The sequence below is a fragment of the Pantherophis guttatus genome, chromosome 3 (genome assembly GCF_059756535.1).
Source record: "Pantherophis guttatus breed Tessera chromosome 3, ASM5975653v1, whole genome shotgun sequence".
Classification (NCBI taxonomy): Eukaryota; Metazoa; Chordata; class Lepidosauria; order Squamata; family Colubridae; genus Pantherophis; species Pantherophis guttatus.
The window spans coordinates 159,094,998-159,120,709 of record NC_142065.1 but is presented as its reverse complement, the minus strand read 5'-3'; the positions used below and the strand labels follow the sequence as shown (position 1 = coordinate 159,120,709).

General features: G+C 35.0%; 1 protein-coding gene across 2 annotated transcripts; it reads right to left on the bottom strand.

The window, feature by feature from the left end:
- Positions 1 to 372: 372 nt before the first annotated feature.
- TMX3 (thioredoxin related transmembrane protein 3) lies at positions 373 to 25,712 on the bottom strand. 2 transcript variants are annotated; one of them, XM_034429382.3, is made up of 16 exons: positions 25,503 to 25,712; positions 21,146 to 21,207; positions 19,717 to 19,756; positions 19,017 to 19,140; positions 18,288 to 18,333; positions 17,874 to 17,954; positions 16,782 to 16,881; positions 15,526 to 15,603; positions 12,205 to 12,271; positions 10,759 to 10,857; positions 9,978 to 10,035; positions 7,849 to 7,902; positions 5,762 to 5,818; positions 4,810 to 4,939; positions 4,169 to 4,237; positions 373 to 2,981 (listed from the first exon to the last, which is right to left on the bottom strand). In XM_034429382.3, the coding sequence occupies exons 2-16, from the start codon at positions 21,154 to 21,156 to the stop codon at positions 2,718 to 2,720; spliced, it is 1,278 nt and encodes a 425-aa protein (XP_034285273.1). In that variant the 5' UTR covers positions 21,157 to 21,207; positions 25,503 to 25,712; the 3' UTR covers positions 373 to 2,717. The 2 variants fall into 2 exon arrangements, with proteins under 2 accessions (XP_034285273.1, XP_034285272.1); XM_034429381.3 differs by having other exon boundaries at positions 21,150 to 21,207; positions 25,503 to 25,708.

Here is a 25,712-nt window from a genome sequence, read left to right as displayed (position 1 = left end):
CAACAGTTAAGTAAATCACTGTAGTTGTTAAGTTAGTAACACAGATGTTAAGTGAATCTGGCTTCCCAATAAATTTTGCTTGTCAGGTGGTCACAAAAGGTGATTACATGACCGTGGGACACTGCAACAGTCATAAATATGAGTCAGTTGCCAATGATTTTGATCACATGATTATGGGAATGCTGCAACGGTCAGAAGTGTGAAAAACAATCAGTCACTTTTTTCAGTAGTTGTAATGCCAAACTGTCACTGAATAATAACAAATAACTGTTGTACATTGAGGACTACCTGTACTATTTATGGGCTTTGCATTAAGCATCCCCTGGTTTCTCAGGGAAAGATTAGATATTTATATGACCCTTTAGTCTGATCCAAAAGGAATCTTATATCCTTTATTAGAAAAATTAGTGCCAAAATACACACAAATGCAGTACCAACCTTTGTTATTATACAGTATGCACACACCCCCAATACACACAACCAATTTACACTCAATGTTTATTTTGGATTTAAGTTAATAGAGCACTTCCGATTTGAGTCATAATAGCTACTGAGTGTAGCACTTCATGTGATCACTCACTTTGTTTTATACCAGAGGCTTTCCATTCTAATTATTATAACATTAAAACATTGCGAGTGAAAATGGGAATATATTTCAGTTTAGTAAATAACTGGAAGATTAATCATTCGAAAGGAAAAATGATAAACTATACTTAGTCTAAATGTTATTGTTTCATACACTCAGCAGCTGATTAAGAGTATCTAATGGGCATAAAAATTGTAGTAACAAAAGAGACCTATAATTCCCTTTAAACTGCACTAGGCAACAGGCATCGTGTGCAGAACTACGAACTATCCTTTGGCATTTTGAGCAACTATTTTGAAGCAACTAGAAATGATCTCTGCTACATCGGTCAAATTTAGATTTGAACAGATGTGTGAAACACCTGAGGGGAAAATATTTATAAAATATTTCTACATTCATAGACTAGTTGAATTGAAAATTGAAAATTTTCAATAAGCTTCAATAAAAATAAACGATTTTATATATAACCCAGCAGTAATAGTTAAAACATTTCCATTCACTATATTTAGAATAAAACCATTTATTCTTTGGAAAGATAGTAACTCCTAGTAAAAGTACTTGGTATGAAAACACAAGAAATATAAAGTGTTTTTAAAGACCAATATTCATTTTGACCAAGGAAAGGGGTTCTTCTTCTAAAGTATATGATTATTTTTCAAAACAAGTGCAATAAGGATCGTATATAATTTCCTTCCAATTAATAGAATATTATATGACAAAGAATTCAGCTTGACAATTTTTCTTTAGAGTTATGAGAATTTGTTATAAAGAATGAAATTAATTGAAGTAGGAAGCAGAAGATTCCTTAACCTTAATGTCGTATTTTTTTAAAAAAAACATTAAACTTAATATTTATTTGGCAAGTAACTGTGCTGATTAAAGCCGAAGTATTCCACTATGAGACATAAGATTACAATTTTTATTTTCAGTCATTAAACTGAATGTTATACAGCCATAGTCTTAAAAATCAGCAGCATAAGCTTGATTGCTATGGCAATCACCATGGTTTCAATATTCTAAGTATAATCCTATGGCTTATCCTTTTGAGATCTCAACCTTGGAGACATGGTCCCTATTTATATCATGGGACAGTACAAGGGATGATATATATAATTAAACATATGGCAAAAAGTATTCTTTTTTAAAAAAAATACTGGCCATATAAAGATGTCAAGTGAATTTTCAATATAAGTAAGTCAATAAAATATTAAGATTTCTTTTCAGCTGCAGAAACCAAAGATGTAGCAAGGGTTTTACTACATAGCTTAAATATTGTTTAAAGTTAAAAAAAAGATTTGCAATTAACTATGCAGAAGCCACATTCACCAAACTATTATGCTACTGCAGCAATCAACAAACTGAATCCTGAGACTGTCATAAGGTTAAAATATAGGGAAATTTCCTGTAAAGGAAAAAGATTTAACACATTGGACCAACATAATATAAAAGTAACTAACTGGACCCAGAGATCAAACAAAAAGTAAGAAAATGCTATTTCTATATTTACTAATCATGGTTTTTTTTTAAGCCAGGGAATTTGTAATATTTCTCTTTAGCTATCCCATTTTCTAAAGAGAAATTCTAAATTATTTTCTTAAAAAATAAAAAGTTTTGAAAGTATAGCCACTAAAATATGTAATATCTCAAAGCATATTTCCCATAAAAAAATTCTACAGCTCAGTATTTATAGGTTTTATCGCAGAGGAAGGGAGGGAGGGAGGGAGGGAGGGAGGGAGGGAGGGAGGAAGGAAGGAAGGAAGGAAGGAAGGAAGGAAGGAAGGAAGGAAGGAAGGAAGGATGGTTGGTTTTGGCCATAATGGAAAAATTGTTTTTAAATGTACATATCAGTATCCAAAAAGAAATGAGGTTTTTTTTTCACCCAACTCAGAATGCATTATATAAAATAACCCACCTACTCTCTTGAATTTCCTTTTTATGAAGAACAGAGACAATAAGAGACCTCAAAACCCCAACTCCAACCCCATTCTTCTTCACAGTTAAGCAACTTGAATGCATGCACATAACACAAATGAATGAAAAAGTTCTTATCTCTGAAGACCACAGGTATAATTGAATTCAATAAATAAGTCTCTATTTGGAAATTCTACAGAAAAAAAAAAACATTAACAGTTTAGTCTCTCTTTTTTTCCAATATAGTTTTCTGTTCTTGCTCTCTCTCTGGAAATTCTACAGGACTTTCACTGCTTTCCTCTTCTGCTTCCTCTTCAGTGCCTTCATCAGTTAGATCCCTGCTTGTGGATTCCTTCTTAGATGCCTCAGCTTCATCTGATCCTCCAGAGTCAGCAGTGCAAATCCCGTAACACATGATGCTGATGACACCCAGTGGTAGACCAAAGAGAAAGCAACCAAGAAGTGGCGAACTCTTGAAAACAGACTGTAGAGAAATAATTGGCCATCAGTTATATTTTCATAACATTTTGAATAACTTGGAGAAGATGATTCCCACCACTTCCCCATGCTTATATATTAACATATTTTAAGAAGAACCAAGACATGGAGAATGTCACTGAGTGTCACACCAAAACTTTAATGAAAGAAGTGGGAAGACTTATTTCTTTGCTAGTATCTCTACACCCTTTTTCTCATGATTCACCCTTAGAACTAGGAACATTGCCAGAAACAATTCCCAGTAGCTCAAGTAATATGCACATAAATGTTCTTTAAAAAAGGTTTAAGAGAAAGCCTGGGTGTTACTCCCCATTTTTTCCTTCTTTATACTTTGCCTCCTTTACCTTTGTAAAAAGTATTATATTTCAAATAGATCCACTTAAATTTTGTTAAAGGAATTTGCAAGGTGGCTTTTAAAGCACATGCATGCAAATGTTACTCTTTTGCAATTATAAATAAATTAAAATTCTGTCAGAACTTATTCCATAGGTGGAGGTTGGCCTAGATTTAGATTATTTAACAGTTTAAACCCTATAGAAAAACACAACATACATATAAAAAACTGTGATAAAGTCTACACAACATTGGTCCTATGTCAACTAGTGTTCATGGACAGCAACTACCAACATTAACATGTTTTTATATGTGCTCAACTGAATCAGAAACAATTTGACACGGCCATAAAAAGTAAGCTCAAAATGCATCCATATGTACAAGATAAGAAAGAAATGGAAAGAAAACTGTACAATCTGAAAGAAAATAATATCCTTCTTTGTCCAGTGTATCTAGCAGCACAACATCCAACTGAACATATTTTGAAAGTAATAGAAATGTACACCAATCAGAGAAGGAAAACAAAATTGTAATAGTTAAATGTTATGTTCTCTGTGGGAGGGAACATACAAGAGAAGACTAATTTGGAAAAAGTGTCCAATGCTCTGTCAACTATTCGTATGTACTATGACAGATTCAGATGCTATCCAAATACTACCAATGACACATTTTATATGTCAACAGGTATGATTCAAAAACAAAATGTATTGTAACCAAGACAAATCCAACAAACATAGTAATATGACTGAACGAAACATTTCCAGATTCATTTCTGTGCTTAGCAAGTAGTGCATCTACTTTAACTTGATGGATATAAATACTTTCTAATACTTTACATACTCCCACTGTAGACTTGGCATCATAAATTATTCTCTTGATTCGTTGAAGAATTCCATCTCCACCATATGCCTGAAATTTGAAAGATAAAAGATTAAAGGAGATCAGTGTTATTTATTTATATTTTCAGTTTTCAATTACTTTATTTTACAATGTCATCTTACCAATACTTCATTACAGAAATATTATTTCACTGAAGAGAAACTACCTCATGTAGATTTGGGGATTCTATCTTATTCCTACCGAGCAATACAGTTGGATAACTCTCCCCATGCTATTATTTTAGAAAGCCTAAAGTAATAATAAAGTCATTCCAATTCTATATCTAGGTGGGTTTGCATGTATCTTTCTTGGAAAATTCTGCTCTTTATTTTTATTCCTTTTAGCTCTCCCATCACATTAGTCTTATTCCTTTCCAAAACCCAAAATCTTTTCATGACTCTAACAATCAACTACACCATAGACACATTTCAAATAATGAGATTAGCGACTCTCCAAAGAGTCTGCTTTGCTTTTCAAGTAAATATATTTAAAGATGCTTAAAGCAAGACAATTCAAATGAAGTAAGATAATTAATGAACTGCTTTCGTATTTTGGTAATTTGAAAAACTGCTGAGATTTTTGAATAAATGTGCAATACTTACTTCAGCTGTGCCTTCCAAAATATTATTAATGAACTGGACCAGATCTTCAGTGCTCTCTACTGGTTTATGAGGTAGGAAATATTGTTGATTGGATGTATTCAGGACAACAATAGTGGGGATTATCAAATCACTGAAACAGTAGAACCAAACAATTCAGAAACTGAAATATAACTAGTTCATTAATAAAGCTTTGAAGAATGATCATATTCTTACCAAAATAATTAGGAAGATAAGGTTTTTTTTAATCATATTACTTACTACTGAATCTTTATGGAATAATACTGGTTACTGATAGGTTGGTTTAACTTATTTCTTATATAAATGTAATAGTTATGGCTAATTAATCATCCTTTTCAAAGTTTCTAAAGTATTCACAGTTCTGTCTAGTGTTTCATTCTACTCAACATCTACATTAGCCTGTCGGGCCAATGAATCAGGCATTAATTATGCTATAAACTGATGGTACTGCTGTTTTTCAATTTTAATATTTACCCAATAAATGCCACCGATGAGAAATTAAAGGTATTATAACTGAATTTAGAGAACATTAATAGTAGTAGTGGAAATAGTATACAATAGAAAAGGCAAAAGCAGCAGTAAGCACTGATAAGGGAATTTTCCCTTTTTAAGGTGTCATTACAATTCACTGCTAACTAATTTAAGAGGGAGGTGTATGTGTTTAGTTGTCAATCACAAAAAAAACCATGTGGCCTTCTGAAAGACATACAGGATCTGATGTTACCATGGTAGGCACAGTGCATACTCCATAAATACATACAAATATTACAAGTCTTCTCAGCGCCTGAAAATTAGTTATTTAATGCTGCCATCTAGTGGAAATGCATTTAAATATTTTTTTAATGTTTCTGTTATGTTTGTTTAAAGAGTTTAATTGAAAGAAACAAACAACTTTTTCTCCATCTGAAAACAATACAAAAATGGTTTTACTCACTCCATTAGTAAACTATTAATGTATTCATTTCCATCCATATAGCCAAACTGGAAGTTTCTATTAAAAAGCAATTCACAATATTATCCTCATTTGAAATAATAATCTTAATAAACAAACAAAAAATATGATATCAACCAATAAATTTAGTGAAAGGAAAATTCAAAGAGGAAAAGGAAGCAGATTCCATCTTTAGGATAGTAGAAACAGATAAAGAAAACTGATTACCTACTTTAAATACCCTATTGCAATCATTGATAATAAAAGAACTTGCCTAAGGAAAAAAGCAACTAAGGATTTGGAATGGAAATAACTGCAAATGTAGTATTTTATCCTTTCAACTTACATGAGATTTTTGTTCCAAAATTTGCTTTACATGCACCTGGAAGAGTCTTGAAAGGAGACAGGATTCGTTCCTGAGCTTCAGAAGCCAATTAGGGCAAGTAAAGTTATGAAATACCTCTAAGCTCTTGTTCATTTGTGTCATAATTAATTATGAAACTAGAATGATTCAATATTACAGTACTATTTACAGGTAATAGCAACAGAGAGCTCTGTTATACTTTGCATGTATGTCTCTCTAAACTACCAAACTATTCCTGAAAGAGCAGTGCAAACTTTTAGTATTGCACTAAGGATCTGATAGACAGATCCGAAAACTGAAATAAGTAAAAGGAGCTTATTACTCATGATTTTAAGATGATGACGACGATTTATATGGCCATCCATATCAGATAACTTTGGATGTCTACCACAATATGCGGTAACTAAAACACATAAATGGCCATTAAGGATGAACCAATTAATAACAGATACATTCCCTTCATTTCTCCTACACCTAAGACAAAACAGATCTTATGAGCTTCACAAGAGGACAGCAGGGTTAGAGTAATCTAAGGAGTCCTGGTTCCTGATAGATGGCAGGAACTCTTTAATTGAAGGGAACTGAGCACACCCCTTTTTCTAGATCTCTTGGGATAGGTAAAGACGATTGGAAAGAGACAGTTCTTCAAATAACCTGGCAACATGCTATGAAGGTTCTCGGAGCTGACAATCAACACCTTGAATTGCACCCCAAAGAATTATTGACAGCCAATGCAACTCATGAAGCAAAGTGGGACACTGATCTAACAGTGTAACATGGACGTATTGAACTGATTATTGTAATTACCAGCATATGAAAATGCAGAAAAAATACATGAAATTAAACCCATTGGTAATACAAACGGCTTTTTTCTACTGCTTTGATTATTAATTCTATAGCTCTTTATAGGATCTTAGCAGATAGCAGTACCTAGTCTCAAGAAAATAATTAACTTATCACAACTCCTTACTACATATGTACAGGAAGCAAGGGGAAAGCTTTGTTTCATGCCCTTAAACAAACTACCATATCCCAGGTCAGCACCACTCTTTCTCTTCCACAGCTTTCACTGCAGCATACAGTGGTCTACCATTTTCCTAACTTCTATTCCCTTCCTCTTCTTAATTGCAGCTGTATAAGTTCCATCTTGGCATATTCCATTGGTCCACCCAATTCCCATGCTTTCCCATCCCATATCCTTCTTCTCCTAAACCAATAAACTCAAAACATAATAGAGTTACTGACCCAACTACCTCTTTTTTTATCAAGACCTTCTTTTAATTAGCACCACTGATGGCTCAACCCCAATGATAGATAATAGATAAGGGCTTGGATTGTTGAACTTATTTGTAATTATATGCTGTTGCTGTTTTATGTTCTTAATTTTTTTAGTCTGCTTATTTTATAGACTATTGGATTTTTCGTGTATATATTATTAGTTGGGCTATATTGTAAATATTATGTAAAAAACAGAATACATTTTGTAATATGTACATAATTTTAAAATGCAGAAAACTGCAAATGGTTTAAACTGCAATCCAATCCCTATTTATCTAAATTAAACCACTATATTCCCTGGACATTTTTTAATATTAGGATTCCCAAACAAAAATATATTACCTATTAAAATATCACAGATTTCTGAGAAGCGTAGTAATTGGATATATATCCATGTAACAAAAAATGCAGAGCTAGATTATAAACATTAAAAATATAACTTAATTACCTATGAAACTGGTCCCTGTAATTTTTAGCCACATCTTGAACAATAGACTTCAATCTGTAAGATAAAAAAAATATTGGATTTCCGTATCTCTTTATAAAGAATACAAGCATGAAGCCATTTAATGAGAAATGAACTACATCTGTGCATGGCATCTGAATTTCTCTGGAAATCTTTTTTTTATCAAATCCATTTTGTACTTTAATTTCAAATTAGAAAAAAAAAGTTTATTGTTATGAAATATTAGGAAATCTGTACCAAAGAGAAACTTAGCGTATAATTTTTTAAATTTGAATTGCCTATTCAAAAAAAGATTACAGAAATTGATTTCGAATCCAATCCTTAACAAACATCACGTCCCCAAGTGTTTCAGAATGCATTTCCATAGAGGCTTTAAGTGGTTGGGGATATTACAGCTAATAATAATTTTATAAGAAATATGTGATTTATGCAAGAGTTAAATAGCAGTATTTGGTTCTGCAGCCAACAGTACATACTGGTATGTAAGTACCAGTAAATATTCAATAAGTCAGTTGCTAATGAGACAGATTCCTAGAATACCTTTTGTTTGAATTTGTTTACTAGCGGCATGGTAGTCTGTGTAATAAATTATTCCTTATGAAATTTTTCAACTTGGAGGAAAAAAAAGTCCTTTGGCCGATTTTTCTATCTGTTGGTTCCTCAGCACAGACTATCACTAAATATACTTCCGGAACTTTGATATAAAAAACAAAGGGACATGAGTTCCGCTTTCTTGAAGCTATACTGTACTGCAGTGTTTCCCAAACTTGACCCTTTGAAGATGTATGGACTTCAACTCCCAGAATTCCTCAACCAGGAATACTGGTTGGGGAATTCTGGGAATTGAAGTCCATGCATCTTAAAATAGCCAAGTTTAGGAAACACTGCTGTACTGGAACACAGGTTGTTTTTACTACTCCAGCATAGAATTTCAGATAGGACTTTGAACCAACCGTCACCTCATTGCTCTAATTTATGTAAAATCTGCTCAGGATTGGATTGAATCCAATTTTTCTCAATGCAGGAATTTGAATTAAAGTATCCCGGTAAAATCCTGGTAGCCACTGTCTGAATGAAACCTCTTTATGTATTTGTCTACACTTGAACTCAAATTCTCTTGCGGTTACAAAGTCTTTTCTCCTAATATTTAATGAAAATCTGTTTTCCTACAAATGTAAAACTATTATTCTTTGATCTGCATGCTGCAATGATAGGAAACGTTACCAGATTTTTCTTTTGGGTGGCACTTTTTTGAATATTTGAAGAGTGCTGTCATTATCCCCTCCCCCCAGACTTCTAAGCACTAAATATTTTTTCTTCCTTCCACCTCCCTTCTTAGGACTTCATTTCAAGTCATATCATTATCTTCTTAGACTTAAAATAACAGAAGGATTTTTTTGGGGGGGGGGGCTGCTGTTTTTATCCTGGGAAAACCCAACAAGCAAATCAGGGTTGGGAAGAGAAGTAAGGAAGCGCAGGGTGGCAAAGCAAGAAACATATTTGGCTCACTTCTGTTGGACCTTCTCTCTGCAAAGGACAGAGATAAAGGGGATAGATGGGTGGGGGGAATTACAGCACCATTATGGTATTAATTTCGGGCAAGTTGCCAAGTCCCCGAATTTTGATCATGTGAAAACAGGGCTGCTGTAACAGCCATAACGTCAGGAACAGGTCGTAAGTCTCTTCGTTTAACACTGCCGTAATTCCAAATGGTTGGTGAACAAATGGTTATAATTTGAGAACTACCTATGTTGTTATTTATATTTTAAGGTATTCTTATTATGATAGTTAAATTATGAGTATTATATACCAGGAACCCTGGTGGCACAGTGGTTAGAATGTAGTGTAATAGGCTAACTCTGCCCATAGCGTGGAGGTCGATCCTGATGGGGCTCAAGGTTGACTCAGCTTTCTGAGGTCAGTAAGATGCGGACCCAGATTGTTGGGAGCAATACGCTGCTATTTGTAAACTGCTCAGAGAGTATTATAAAACACTATGGAACAGCATATAAGTCCAAGTGCTATTGCTACATAAAGTCAACTATTTTTCTTTAAAGTTCAACATCAGTTTTAAAATAATTCATATTTTAAGACAAAACCCCTGGACCTACCTTGCATGATCTGCAGAAGCGTTTTTATCATCAATAACTGCAATAGCCACAAGCTTTCCTAAAATAAAGTAAGATGCCTAATGCATATTTGTTTTGATTTATGTTCTATCATTATGTTCTACATCAGCATTCAAGGCAGTCAATGAAATTTAAAAACAAAAGCAACATGTAAAAATTTAAAATTACAGATTAAAATTAACAATAAAATAAATCCAAACTTATCATAGTTTTTCTAAATACTTAAGAGAACTGGGGAAAGGGGGCAAATACAACTCCTGAATGTACTTTTTCTGCACTGTACTTGGAAACAGTGCAGAAAAAGATCTTCAAAGAAGCCTCTCTTTTAGATCAGACGTTGAAATGGAAAATATTAAATACAGGTAGTGCTTCTTTAACATCCACCCATTTAGTGTTCATTGGAAGTTATAATGTTGCTGAATGAGGGGTACTTATGATGGGTCCTCACAGTTGTGGCGGTTACTATGGCCCTGAAGTCACGCAATTGTGATTTGGCTGCTCAACAACCACTTTACAATTATGATGTTACTGTGTCCTGTGGTCACATAATTGCCATTTGCAACCTTCACTGACAGCTTCCAACAAGCAAAGTCAATGGGAAACTGGCAGGAGGTTGCAAATGGTGATCACATAACTATGGGATGCTGCAATTGTGTCAGTTTAGTGTAATGATGGAAATTGGGACTATTGGAACTGTTGTTAAAAATCAGCAGTTACATGATATTTTAAACTTCTATAAGATAAGAAGGAATAGTCATCTTACCTGTGTCTCCAAGCTCATAGAGTGTAAATCCATCTATATTAAGGTATCCTTGAAATCTTTCCCTATTTATCCAGGCTGACAAATCACCATCTACATACTCTTTATGGGGGGAAAAGGAGAAAGTGAAAAAAAATGAAAGGATGTACATAATCAAGAGTTACCTCCTAAGTTCAACAGTATATATTAGAAGCACATAAAGACCATAAACAGCAATTCAAAGCTGTGTGCCCCACCGATGCTTCCTAGGAAATGAGAGAATATTGACTGGTTTACTGGAAAATGCCAGTGCTGTCAAAATTTGCAAGATTTCAAACTGCCACTAATCATTTAGGAGTCAAGCATGTAAAGAAATATTGTCAATGTAGTCTGCATGCCAGCCCCTCATTCTAAACTGTCAGTCCTTATGAGGAAGAGCAGCCCCCCTCATGTCAGACTACTTTCCCATAAAGAAGAGACACAACGGGTCACGTACAGAGTAAAATATTCTAGTTCTTCCTCCCCCCAAAGACTCTAATCAATGGCTGAAATATAGTAAGAATATGGAGGATGGATACCTTTTGTTGTTGTGATCATTAAGGAACCTGGCAATCATTAAGCGAATGCCATGGTCATTAACTGAACTGTTTTAAAGGAACCAAACTGATCAATATGCACCAAAGCAGATCCATTGTTCTACTGCAGCAATTCAAGATTTTGTTTTATTTCTCTGTATAGCATACATTTCCTGGTGTCTATTCAGCATTAATCTCAGCTGACTTGCTTAGTTCAGCAATCTGCTACAACCTACAGATATATATATTAGCAATTCCCAGGTAATCTACAAATAATTTAACCTGACACTGCACTGCTTTTGAATCTTTGTAAATATGAAACAACAGTATTGTATTGCAAAATAAACATGCTTCTGTTTTCAAAAAAGAAAAAAAAATAAAATAACTGTGGATACAAAAATTAAGGTCCATAAATGTATAGCCCAGTGATGGCTAACCTTTTTGCCATCACGTGTCAAAAGCGGGAGTCACGGGGGGGGGGTCGCGGGTGAGGGTGCCCACATCCATAATTCAATGTGCCCCGCCCTCCCACGCATGCACATGTGACCCCCCACTTCCCCGCTTTTGGCACACGATGGCCCGGTGGGCCCGGTAGGCCCGTTTTTCCACCTCCCCATGCTCCAGAGGCTTTGTAGGAGCCTGGGGAGGGCAAAAACAGCCTTCCCTATCCCCCGGAGGCCTTCCAGAGGGCGGAAACAGCCAGTTTCCTGACTTCTAGTGGGACCGGAAGGCCTGAAAATCAGTTGGCCGGTGCGCGCATGTGCACTGGAGCTGAGCTAGGGCAACACTTGCATGCCCACCAATATGGTTCCACGTGCCACCTGTGGCACCCGTGCCATAGGTTCGCCATTATGAGTATAGCCTATTTAGGATAAGAGCCAATGACTAAACTTACCATCATACACAAAATAAGTTCCATCTTTTAAGACTAGAACAGCAGGCATCTCAGGGAGTGTTATATGCTGAAAAAATGAGAAACAAAGTAGAACAATTTAATAACAAATTGCCTTTACACATATTTATTGGTTTTTAATTTCATTTCTCAGTTATTAATACTGGAATAAAGAAAACTGGCAATAGAAGTAGTCTCTCTGAAGTGTTTGCCTTGTCAGCTAAAGTTTTTTTTTAAAAAAAAAACCTGAGTTGACTTAATGTAATGCCATTGTTATTTTGAGGAGTTAGTGACATATTTTTCTTTCTCCATCGTATTATGAAAAGTCTAGAAGTTTAGAATTCATTTGAGCTAGCCTGCTTGATTTTCTCTCTTGCTTGTTGAAAGAGAAGGGGGAGAAATCTTCACATAGCTTCATAGCTTTGCCTTCTGTGAAAGTCTCAGACTTTCAATTCCCATCAGAGTCATTTGCCACCCAGTCAAGGTCAGATCTGGCAGTCTCCTGACCATAGCAGAGCCATGAAATCATGGTGCCAGTTTTAATAAAGAACAACAACATCATGGGGCTATTGTTATGGGAGAGCTTCTGCAAAGGAACCTAACGCTGGGCAGTGTTGAGAAATTGGCCACCCATTGGGGCACCTCTGCTATCGTTAAACTTTTAAGATATTTGGGTATTATCTTGCTTGGTATGTATGCTTTTATATCATACTTTTAACTCTGTTTGCTTGAGCTAATAATCACACTTAAAATCCCTTTATTTAATGGTGTGTTTATTGTCTCCCAAAGAACCAACTGCCTGAGCTCCTGATCATTTTTCTGATGTCTGGCAAAACACTTTACTTTTTAATTCATAAATAGTTTTAATAGATTTTAAAACATAAGCTGTTTTTATTTGTTCCCTCACTATTTAAAATATTTGTAGTTAAATTATGGATATTATATACATAAAGTCATTATTTTTTAAAAAAAATCAAGCAATTAATGATAAAAATTATGTTATCGTTTGTGCCCTTCTTTTCCTTCTTCCTCTCTTGATCATGAAAAAACTAGGCTGATTTTATAACACGGGAAAAAAGGAAATTTAAAAACAATTATTCACAGATGTACCATGAAGAAGGACCCAGATATGCCTTTTAAAATGACAATTCAATTCATAAATATTTTGCTTATGTTTTTCCAGTACTAAATTAATCAAAGAAACTAGTTTATGCATTATATAACTATTTAAAACGATGCTTAAATGTCAATTAGTGTATACGTGTTTAATAAGTTGCTCTTAATAGAAAAAAATTCCGAAGAAAGATACATTTGGATCTTTTATAGAATTTGGAAATTTGCATCTTAATTCTTTTTCTTCTTCCAATTTTTCATTTTCAGGCTCTGAAGATAACAAAAGCTACCAAGACCCAAGGCAGAATGATCTCTCGAGCAACGAAGAGCTGAGATGATCCCTTGAGTCTGAATCAGGTTTCATAACTTCTCCTCATATAATAAAGCCCCAGGGAATACTACAGTCACTATAAATACTACTTTTAACAGAAACAATTCAGTTGTGCTTACAAACAAAACAGTAAGTGTTCTTTGCTGCTTCTATTAATCATCTGTCTGACAGGTTGTCCTTTATAATTTGCCACATCAAAATATAAATAGAGAAAATGCATTTAATGAAGATGTACCATGTCTTTATATAATCTGTAACATCAAGTATATGTGAAAGGGCTATAATTTAACTTGTACTAATAAAAGTGTACTGGCCTGTTCTTACTAAGGTCACGATTAAAGGTAAAGTGTTACAATGTAAAACTTAAGGGTTTTTTTTCCTCCTAGTTTTCTGAATGCAGGAAAAAAACATAAAAAGCAGAAAGCATTGAGAGATACTTAAATTAGATTATAAAATATTTCTTTGGGGAGGTGGTAATAAAGATGAATTGTTTTCCAGGATCAATTTTAATTGTTCTTCACCTTTAAAATAATGAACTGCTGAAAGCCTGGCTCAGAAATGATCATAGTTAGTAAGATCTGCAGGAAGGCCCTTTGAGGATATTCATTTTTCACAGAGAGCTATTTCACTAATTCAGACGAAAGGTCATTTGCCTACATTGCTTCCAAACCTAGGAAAGCTCTCCTTCAAGGATTAAGATTAGTCTGCCACTTTTTCAACTTTCTAAAAAAGAAATTGGCACCTATGTTTAATCTGACTTTTTAAATTTTAAGTAGTGGTCTTTTTTTCCCCCCTCAGTTCTGTTTTTCTGTATATTATTATTATTATTATTATTATTATTATTATTATTATTATTATTATTTCTATACCGCCCTTCTCGCGAAGGACTCAGGGCGGTGTACAGCCTATTAAAAACACAAAATAACATCAGTTAAAATAATTTAAAATTATTAAATGAATTCGGCTAATTTTTTAAAACCCCAGAAATTTAAAACCCAATTTAAAATTGTTATGTTGATAGCCCAGCCTGGCGGAACAACAGGGTCTTGAGTGCACAACGAAATACCCAGAGGTCGGAGATCTTACGTATTTCCGGGGGCAGTTCATTCCACAGGGCTGGGGCTCCCACAGAGAAGGCCCTCCCCCTGGGTGTCGCCAGCCGACATAACTTGGCCGATGGCACCCTGAGGAGGCCCTCTCTGTGGGAGCAAACTTATTGTTCTGTGAAATGTCCATCTATTCAATAAAATGCTACTATTTTAAAATTAAACTGATTTTTGCAGGCAACTTTGGTTGGATTATTCACTTACATTCAGACATAAACATAAATTAATATTGGGTTGCCAATTATCAACAAGAATATCATTCCCAATACTTTCATAATAAACTATGTGCAAAGACTGATTTGCACTCCCCATTCTTTACTGTTCTAAGAAAAAGGGAGACCTAAGTTTTAAATGTGCAATTAAACTCTCTTAACTGTATATTTTCATTTATCTAACTTGGATTCACAGATTGCACTAAACTTGAATGCGATTTGACTAAGAGCAATACAGTATATAAACCAATCACTGTGGCCAAGTGCTGCATAACCAATGTCATTACAGCTTTTAGAACAAATCAATGTAAAAATAAATTAGAATTTAACATAATATGTGAGCATAACAGCCAATGAAGAAAGTTTAGGTTCTACCATGAAATACAGTTAGACAATAAATAGTTCTTTGAAGTAATAGTCAGAGGTTTAACTGCTTACTCTACCTGGCATTCATTAAAACTACTGTCAACAGTAAGCAGTATATTGTCAATAGATAAAGAGGTATTTCTCAACACAAGTAAGTGTTCATTCAGGTACATCATCATAACTGTTAATATTTTACCTCGGGAAGTATCTCTTCTGAGGCAGAAAAAAAGTATGTATAAACAATTAGTTCGGAAGCAACTTCTATGTATCTTTCCTGTGGAAATACAAATGGGTAGTTTTAATGCGTCTTCATAAGCTTCTTCTGGTAACAGAACAAGATACCATTTTAGTTCAATTTCACATATGAAGTTTGCTTAATGGGTAAGCAACTAATGCAGGTCTTTTGCCTCTCCAATGATTCTAGTAAATGTCACTGTATTGTTTTTTTGAAATTACACTTCATAATTATTTGCAGGCGATCACTGATAAATACAGCTTTTAAATATCTCCCCATTTTTTTGCTACATCAAATGACACATCCTTTTTCTGTCCAACATTCTGGTATGCTAAGCAAAAACCAGAGTGGATAAAAATCAATGATTTTTTTTAAAAAAAGTCAAAAAAATCAGATTTTTTAAATTTAAATTGGATTTTTTTGATTTAAATTGGATTTTTTTTATTTTTATCAAATTTATTTTAATAAAAAACTTTTGGGGTAATAATCTATCGTAAGATAGTTTTCTATTTAAGATACATAAATAATTTAGTTTATTCAGCATGAAATGGAGCTTAGTTATGTAGCATGAGGGTGTATATTCTGCAACACTGGGACTATCGGTGAGTCAACAGTGGGTCAAAGGAGTAGCAGAGATGACAGTTGCTCTTTAAAAAATATGATTTAAATAGAGTTGATTTAAATCAAGCCTTTTTACTAGTGATTTAAATCATTTAAATCATTAAACTCGATTTAAATCAAATCCACTCTGGCAAAAACAATCTTATATTAATTCTTTCATCTTGTATTATTGACATTTATTGTATCTCAATATAGCAATAAGATAGTTCCACTTCCCCATTTCAATATTATCATAAATATTTCAGGAAACCACAGCATTTCCTTTTTTTCTTGCATTTTCAGAGTGTGCATTGCATATCACAATCTGCCAGCCCATTTTAATTTTTCCAAGTTATTAACTCTATAGTGGCCTTTTTTAAAAAAGTGAAAAGAAAAAACTGGGAATTCTGAATATAGCTGTTCAGATATTACCCTGGTTTCATGATTTCTATCCAGTTAAATGGAACATAGTCCCTTTGACGTTGCTGTTTTAAGTAAATTTCTACCAGTTTGCAAAATTCTTCAATAACAACTTTATTAGGAGATAGGCATTGTAATTCATAAAACTATATCTAAAATGAGCAAAACAAATATTTGTGATTAGCAAAGTTTCAGACCTTTAATGGAGATTCCCCACCAATATACAGAAAAAATATGCGATGTCTTTTTTGAACATGCTCAAACATATGTTGGCTAGGGAGATTTCGAATAATAGGCCTGTAGATAGGGAAAACGATAAAAGATCAACATCAGTAGGAAAAGGCAGTGAACTGCTTCTTAAATGCTATTCCTAGAGTTCTTACATATTTCAGAGGATAAGGATTCTCAACAATCCCACTTGGAAGAACATAATTATCCTAAAACTGATAAGGTTTTACATTTTAAAAATGTATTATTTAAAGCTGGATGAAGACTCCCATGACAATTAAAATGCATGCACATATAGGAAGGGGACAGAGAAACACAGTGCTAACTTCATATGCTTAAAGTTGCTGTTTGTATTTACATTTAAAAGCAAAACATTTTCATTATCAAGGGACAAGGTTCAGCAGTCATCAGCACTTATAGTAGTACACTTTTGTGAAAACTATCAGGATAATTCTGTGGTTACCGAACCAAAAGACTTGCTTTGAAAATAAAATCTTACCAGAATTCATTGCAGTCCAGAATCTACAAGTTACTAGCAAATATTTCATCATCCTATCCTATTTTATCACAGTAACTATCTTTAACAATTGCATCATTACTGAAGGTAACATAAAAACATTTGAAGGGTTAGTAATGCAATTTCATAAGAGACTATTGCCCACTAGAACAATTTTTAAAGAAAAAGGAGAGTTTCTAAAGTTTGTTTGCAACTGACAATGTTAAAACAGTAACTGCTATAATCATTTTATAAGTTCTATGTAAGCACAATAAGCGCAATAGTAAAAACATCATTATTACAAAGATAATGGCAATTGAATCAAAGATACATTAATATTTAATATAGCATATTTTAAAGCTTTAAACTGATATTCTGTTTGTCATACTCAATGGATTATTCCTTATTTCTTTAAATCTTATTTTTTAAATCTTTCATATCCCAAAGAAGTTAATTAAACTATTCTAAATGGCAACAATAACCTTTCATTTTCATTTAAAACAGCAAAAGTCATTGGAGCTCTTTATTTTACATGCTAGACAAGACTGAGCCCATAAATACTTACCCTGCAACTCTATTTGCAAACTCAACAATATCATCTTTGGTTCTTGGTCCTCTGTAATTGTATGCCAAGTCACCCTTCAATCTAAATAAATAGACATGAAACCAGTGAATACTTTTAATGCTAGATTTACCAATAAATCTACCAATGCTAGATAACCAATAAAAGCATTGCATATGGAATTCAATTATAAGAGATAACCCTAGGGTAGCAATAGAATTTTAAAACATACTTTGGAAACAGTAAAGAGAAATGACTCTTCGTAAAGTTTCAGTTGCCTTTTAGCTAATGCAAACAAAACTGAAATAAAAGGTTGGCTTAAGTTTTATACAAATTTGCAAAGCTTTTTCTTGGAAACAAAGTGAGACATTATAAAGCACACATATTTTAATACAGGAAATACAACATTCAACTTACAGTTTAATTGTTGGATAGCCTCGAACTCCAAATTCAGAAGCAATACCTACCAAAAGAAACAAAATAAAAAAGGAAAAAAATTCAAGCATGTGATTTTTCTCTTTGACAAATTCATATACCCCAAACTAGTATACTAGTATAAGAAGCAACTATAATACAGAACAAGAATGATAACCTTAAAAAGTGTTCTTTACTGAGGAAATGATTTGGACAATAAATATACTGCACTGAGTTTTTGCTCAAATATTTTGGAGCAATAGCTAATGAGTTTTTTTTAAAAAAAAATTATTAAACATTTTTTAAAAAACAAAAAGAAAGCTTTAACACTTTTTCTCTTTCAACAGTTTCGCATCAGTCAAAAATTTCATACTTATACATTTTTCCTTCCTTATTTCTACTATATCTTTTATACATATACTTCTAATATTTATTTATTTACATATATACATATAAATACACACTTTCATTTCTACAATTTTTGTTTCCTCATATTTGCAATTATACTTCTACTCCTATTTCGACCATTATTTAATTTTTCCTTGCCTTTTCTCTCTCTCTTCCAACCATTCATACCATTTCTCCCACACGAAGTAATATTCTGTTTCCTCTTTTTCTTGTATCTCCTTTGTTAATTTGTCCATCTCCGCACATTCCAAAACTTTTCTGAGCTTTTATTAGTTTCCAAAATTATAAATTATATAACATGGAGTACATTGGCAGTAAACTTACTAGAATAAGAAGTTGCATCCATCTTGCCAACCTTTACTGGAGACCCAATGGTTCCCATCTCTTTACCAACTTCATTCCACACGGGCTCCAATTTCTTGCAATGGCCGCACCAAGGTGCATAGAACTATGAACAAACCATAACCATTCAGAATTTAACCTACAAATAAAGAATGGCAGTTTCCTATTTGTTCCTTTAAAAATGCTTTTTATTAGAAGGACACTTACAATACTTTTTTTGGGGAAGTGCAGTAGCGAGATACTTGGTCTTAATATGCAAAATAATATACATGCAAAGTAAAGTTATAAATATAGTCAATCCATAGATCATCTCAGTATGGAAAGTAGATAATAATTAACATTAGCAAGTCAGATCTTCCAACAATGAGTTCTAAACCATTGCTTCACACATAACACAACAGTGCTAATTTATATCATATTCTTTTGATTTCTAAAATCAACTCTTAATAAGAATATAGTGCATTTACAAGATTAATAAAACAACAGCCGATCACTTCCATATTTGTCAAAGAAAACTACATGGACATGTCTATGAGCCATTAAGAGTTGAGTTTCATTCAAAGGAGTTTTTATTGTTAACGGAATGTTCTGCTTTTGCAAAAGGTTAGGCTAATCACAAAAGAACTGTAAAAAATAAATAAAGCAAATCATATTTAAAAGGTTTAACAAATCTGTTACTCACATCAACAAGCCAAATGTCATCTTTACGTTTCTCTTTAAACCTATAAAAGATGCATGACCAATAAATATTCTTACTAAATTTAGATATTTGTCTAGATATTAATATTAGGTCATAACAAAGTGATGAATGGGAAATTACCTTTTTAAACAGAAAGATCTCACAGAATTTGGTATTGATTAGAATATCATTTTGTGTATTTTACAGCTGTGAACATTTTCTGAAAAACTTGGTGGGCAAAGCATCTCTCTTCAAATAATTAAAGCAGCTATGTCTTTTTCCAGGCTTGCACGACTGCTTTTAAAGTTTTGAGCAGGCCTCTCAACCATTTCACTTTGCTTTTTTTCCATCCTGTGCATTGAAAATCATCTCTTTCAAAGGACTTGCATAAACCTACTGTGTAATATGGATTATAATCCTATTATATAACTACGATTAAGTAGGCACAATGCAACAATATAAATAACATGAAATGAAAAGATTGCTTACAAATCATATTATTCCTAAAGAGTTATGTAAAACAGAAAAAGATAATCTTCAAAATAAAACGGTAGCACTTTCCACATCTAGTTTTAGGAATAGGCCATCCACCAAGAGAACGAAACAAACTCAGTGCCACATTCTGGGTCAATAATAGAAATATAGAATGCCATGGTCCAATGGGAACTTATAGTTTATTTATTCAAATTCCCTACCCAATACATGAATCCACTACTAAAGCATTCCAAACAGATAACAATGCAGCCCTATTTCAATACCTCAAGCAAAAAAGAATCTACCCCATCCTAAAATAATCCAGTTCACTATCACATGCTGCTATTACGTGTTGCTATTATTAACTATATGTGAATACATTAAATTTTTATTTCATATATACAGTGATTATTTTTGAGATCTTTTTGTTTATGGAGCTACTACTAAAAATAACATCCGTCAAGTCTCATGTGTTGGAATTTTTAGATTTCTGACTAAAACTGTGTTTCCTGCAAAGTCTTAAACTTCTGATTTAAAACTTTTGATACTTGTTTATAGATCAAAAGGGTTGTTTTTTTTTCTTTTAACGCAAATAACTGCACTAATTCCATTGTATTTGTTTCAAAAGAGCCAAAATGACCATAATTTGTAACAAAACAAGAAAGTATGTGAGTATTTATATATGACAAAGATTATGGGTATCATCATATACTGTATAAATTCAGGGTTTTCAGATTTCTGTAGTTAAGAGTAGTTAGGTAATATGAACAACTTTAATTTATGCACTACGGAAAAGGACATTTTTAAGCAAACAATGGTGTGGTCTCTCTTCTATATTTGTGATCTACAATGCACTAATATACAAAAAGAAAACTGATGCTTAAAGGATTTTATCATTCCATAAAGGTACAGTAAAACATAAATCTCTAAATTCATAATTTGTGTAAATGCTACATACTTACGATTCATCTAAGTCTTCCACAAAGGATGCATCTATGGCAAGTATAAAGGCAGCAAATGCTGGAAGAAAAAGTTGGCAGAAGAAAAAAGTAGCATATAATGTGTCGTATCTCATATACACTAAGACCTACACATATCCTTTTGTTTTCTACCCAAGCCATCTCTACTCCAAAATGCTATAGGAACCTTTTCCTCCAATTCCCTTATTTCTAATAAGGCAGTCCTCGACTTACAACAGTTCATTTAGTGACCGTTCAAAGTTGCAACGGCACTGAAAAAAGTCACTATGACCATTTTTCACACTTACGACCTTTGTAGCAGCCTCATGATCAAATGATCAAAATTTGGGTGCTTGGCGACCACTTCATACTTATGACCGTTGCTGTGTCCCAAGGTCATGTGATCACCTTTTGTATCCTTTTGACAAGTGAAATCAATGGGGAAGCCAGATTCGCTTAACAACCATGTTACTAACTTAGCAGTGATTCACTTAACAACTGTGGTAAGAAAGATTGTAAAACAGGGCAAAACTTGCAGGATCATCTCCTGCCATTTTTCCATCGTCCTGTGTGCTCCCACAGAGCAGGCCTCCTCAGGGTGCCCCCTGACAATGTCGGCTGGTGGCCCCCAGGGGGAGAGCGTTCTCTGTGGGAGCGCCGACCTCTGGAACGGGTTGCCCACCGGGTTTTGGACAGCCCCTGACCTCCTCTCTTTCCTCCGCGAACTGAAGACGTGGCTCTTTCATCAAATGGGCTGACCCGTTGGGGGATTTTTACATTGAAATAATTTTAAGTAATTTTTAATTGGATTTTAATTTTTATGTAATTTTCGAATTTGTTGAATGTCTCTTTGTAAGCCGCCCTGAGTCCTTCGGGAGAAGGGTGACATATAAATTACATAAATAAAATAAAATAAATAAATAAATAAAATTCACTTAACAAATGTCTCACATAACAATAAAAATGTTTTTGGGTCAATTGTGGTCGCAAGTCAAGGACTACCTATACATTTCAAAACTCCACCCTCCTTCATCCTTCTTACAGTAAAACAAGCAGCAAGATGCAAGGAGCTTTTTCTTTCAGACCACTGCCGGAGCTCAATCCCTCGCCATCTCTCTCAATCCAAATGGCAGAGAGAGACAGCCACCTGTCCCCCAGAGATGGCCTACTAAAGTAATGCTTTCACAATATAATAGAACAGAATAACAGAGTTGGAAGGGACCTTAGAGGTCTTCTAGTCCAACTCGCTGCTCAGACAGAAAACCCTACACTATTCTAGATAAAAGGTTGTCCAATCTCTTCTTAAAATCTTCCAGTGTTGGAGCATTCACAACTTCTAGAGGCAAGTTGTGCTACTGATTAATTGTTCTAACTGTCAGGAAATTTCTCCTTAGTTCTAGGTTGCTTCTCTCCTTGATTAGTTTCCACCCATTGCTTCTTGTCCTGCCTTCAGGTGCTTTGGAGAATAGCTTGACTCCCTCTTCTTTGTGGCAGCCCCTGAGATATTGGAACACTGCTATCATGTCTCCCCTAGTCCTTCTTTTCATTAAATTAGACATACCTAGTTCCAGCAACCGTTCTTCATATAGTTTAGCCTCCAGTTCCCTAATCATCTTTGCTGCTCTTCTCTGCACTCTTTCCAGAATCTCAACAGCTTTTTTTTTTTTTTTTTACATCCTGGGCACCAAAACTGGATGCAAAACTCCAAGTTTATTCCCTTTGTGTGTATTGGAACAAAACCAAAAAAGAGAGGACAAAAAGCAAATTGGACATTATGTCACACAAAACTCCAAAAATGGGCTGGACAAAATTATTGGCACCTTTTCAAAATTGTGGATAAATAAGATTGTTCCAAGCATGTGATGCTCCTTTAAACTCATCTGGGGCAAGTAACAGGTGTGGGCAATATAAAAATCACACCTGAAAGCAGATAAAAAGGAGAGAAGTTCACTTAGTCTTTGCATTGTGCGTCTGTGTGTGCCACACTAAGCATGGACAACAGAAAGAGGAGAAGAGAACTGTCTGAGGACTTGAGAACTAAAATTGTGGAAAAATATCAACAATCTCAAGGTTACAAGTCCATCTCCAGAGATCTAGATTTGCCTTTGTCCACAGTCGCAACATTATCAAAAAGTTTGCAACCCATGGCACTGTAGCTAATCTCCCTGGGCATGAACGGATGGTGGATAAGCAGCCCCAAACAAGTTCCAAAGCAATTCAAGCTGTCCTGCAGGCTCAGGGAGCATCAGTGTCAGCGCAAACTATCTGTCGACATTTCAATGAAATGAAACGCTATGGCAGGAGACCCAGGAGGACTCCACTGCTGACACAGAGACATAAAAAAGCAAAACTACAGTTTGCCAACATGTACTTGAGTAAGCCAAAATCCTTTTGGGAAAACATCTTGTGGACAGATGAGACCAAGATAGAGCTTTTTGGTAAAGCACATCATTCTACTGTTTACCGAAAATGGAATGAGGCCTACAAAGAAAAGAACACAGTACCTACAGTGAAATATGGTGGAGGTTCAATGATGTTTTGGGGTTGTTTTGCTGCCTCTAGCACTGGGTGCCTTGAATGTGTGCAAGGCATCATGAAATCTGAGGATTACCAACGGATTTTGGGTCGCACTGTAGAGCCCAGTGTCAGAAAGCTGGGTTTGCATCGGAGATCTTGGGTCTTCCAGCAGGACAATGACCCCAAACATACATCAAAAAGCACCCAGAAATGGATGGCAACAAAGCGCTGGAGAGTTCTGAAGTAGTCAGCAATGGGTCCAGATCTCAATCCCATTGAACACCTGTGGAGAGATCTTAAAATTGCTGTTGGGAAAAGGCGCCCTTCCAATAAGAGAGACCTGGAGCAGTTTGCAAAGGAAGAGTGGTCCAAAATTCCAGGTGAGAGGTGTAAGAAGCTTATTGATGGTTATAGGAAGCGACTGATTTCAATTATTTTTTCCAAGAGGTTTGCAACCAAATATTAAGTAAAGGGTGCCAATAATTTTGTCCAGCCCATTTTTGGAGTTTTGTATGACATTATATCCAATTTGCTTTTTGTCCTCCCTTTTTGGGTTTTGTTCCAATACACACAAAGGGAATAAACATGTGTATAGCAAAACATGTGTTACTGCAATACTTTTCTGTGAGAAATACTTCATTTTCTGGAAAAAATTCAGAGGTGCCAACATTTACGGCCATGACTGTATATATAATATATTATATATATATATATATATATATATATATATATATATATATATATATATGCAAAAAATTAAAATCTCGGGTGTTTTCCCGCGTCATTGTAAATAAGTTGGTTAAAATGATTTTAGCTGAGGTTTTAAAGGACCTTGCAGATTCTAAAGATTTTTAGAAGATTTTAAGCTGGGATTTTAACCAGAACTTTAAACATTTTAACCAATTTATTTACAATGACGCGGGAAAACATCCGAGATTTTAATTTTTTGCATATGCACACCCGCGAAAACTTAAGAAGACATATATATTTAATTATTTTAAAATGTTAAGTTCCGGAGCTCGCAGAATGTCTGCTTCTTTCTTTACTAATATACCTGGAACTTGTATTATTAGAATAGTTTGTTTTATATATATATGAATATAAATTTGGTGTAAAATGGTTTGTCGTGAATGCGACTGCTTGAGGGCTCCTCGATTGGAGCTGAAAGGCGAAAGGGAGCAGAATGCCCCCTCCCACATGTTGAGGTAGACCAGATGTCTCGATAGAAAAACACTTTATATGTGTGTGTGTGTATGTATGTATGTATCCATTCCATGTATTCATAATCATGTTTATACTTTTATCCGTTATCTTATATATGGTTGACAAATAAAATAAATAAAATAAAAAATAAATACCCAGAACGAGGCCACCCCCCACCCCACTCCCTGCGCCCCATTCTGCCTTCCACTTTGAGGCTCCTACCGTACTTCCAAGGCAGAGCTGTATTATTCAGAGTTGTGCTCATTTCTCTCTCTCCCTCCCCCGACCCGCCAACCTTCAATCCGCTTCTTCCTGCAGCATCAATCGATGCTCGGTCGGGGCCATTTCCCCGTCCCTCGCCTCCTGTCCAAGAGAGGTGAACGGGAGGCAGCGGCGCGGGGGGGGGGGGCAGGGGGCGTCCCCTGTCTTTCTTTCTCCCATTCCTCTCCAAAACTCTCCCCCCACCCTTGCGCGTCTCTTCGCGCCCCATCCCCATTCCTCCCCCCACCCCCCCGCTCTCCCGCCCAACAGCTTTAAATAAACCCTTCTTTCCCTCCGGCCAACTCCTCACCGCCCGGGATACTGCCTCCTCCCCCCCCCACCTCGCCTTAAGCAGCTTATCCGCGGGAATTGTACCTGTTGCCCACCACAAGCCCGACCGCTCTTTCCTCGTCGCCCCCATACTGAAAGGAGCCGGTAGACAGACCCGAAAGGAACCATCAGCCGGAAGGGGAAACGAGATTTCTCCCGCCCCTGCTTTGCCTTTCGGAGCATGCGCGTAGTCGCCGCGGCAGCGATCGGAGGCAGAGGCCTCCGCGATTGTTTCGTTGTTTGAAAGTGGGCGGG

What these genes read in the sequence shown, in the direction of transcription:
- TMX3 (XM_034429381.3), bottom strand. Translation starts at nt 25,548, where the DNA reads ATGGGGGCGACGAGGAAAGAGCGGTCGGGCTTGTGGTGGGCAACAG. An exon ending in GGGCTTGTGGTGGGCAACAG is followed by an intron (nt 21,208 to 25,502) that starts GTACAATTCCCG and finishes TTTTTCTTCCAG; the next exon opens with CATTTGCTGCCTTTATACTT. An exon ending in CTATGAGCTTGGAGACACAG is followed by an intron (nt 10,036 to 10,758) that starts GTAAGATGACTA and finishes ACTTTATTTTAG; the next exon opens with GAAAGCTTGTGGCTATTGCA.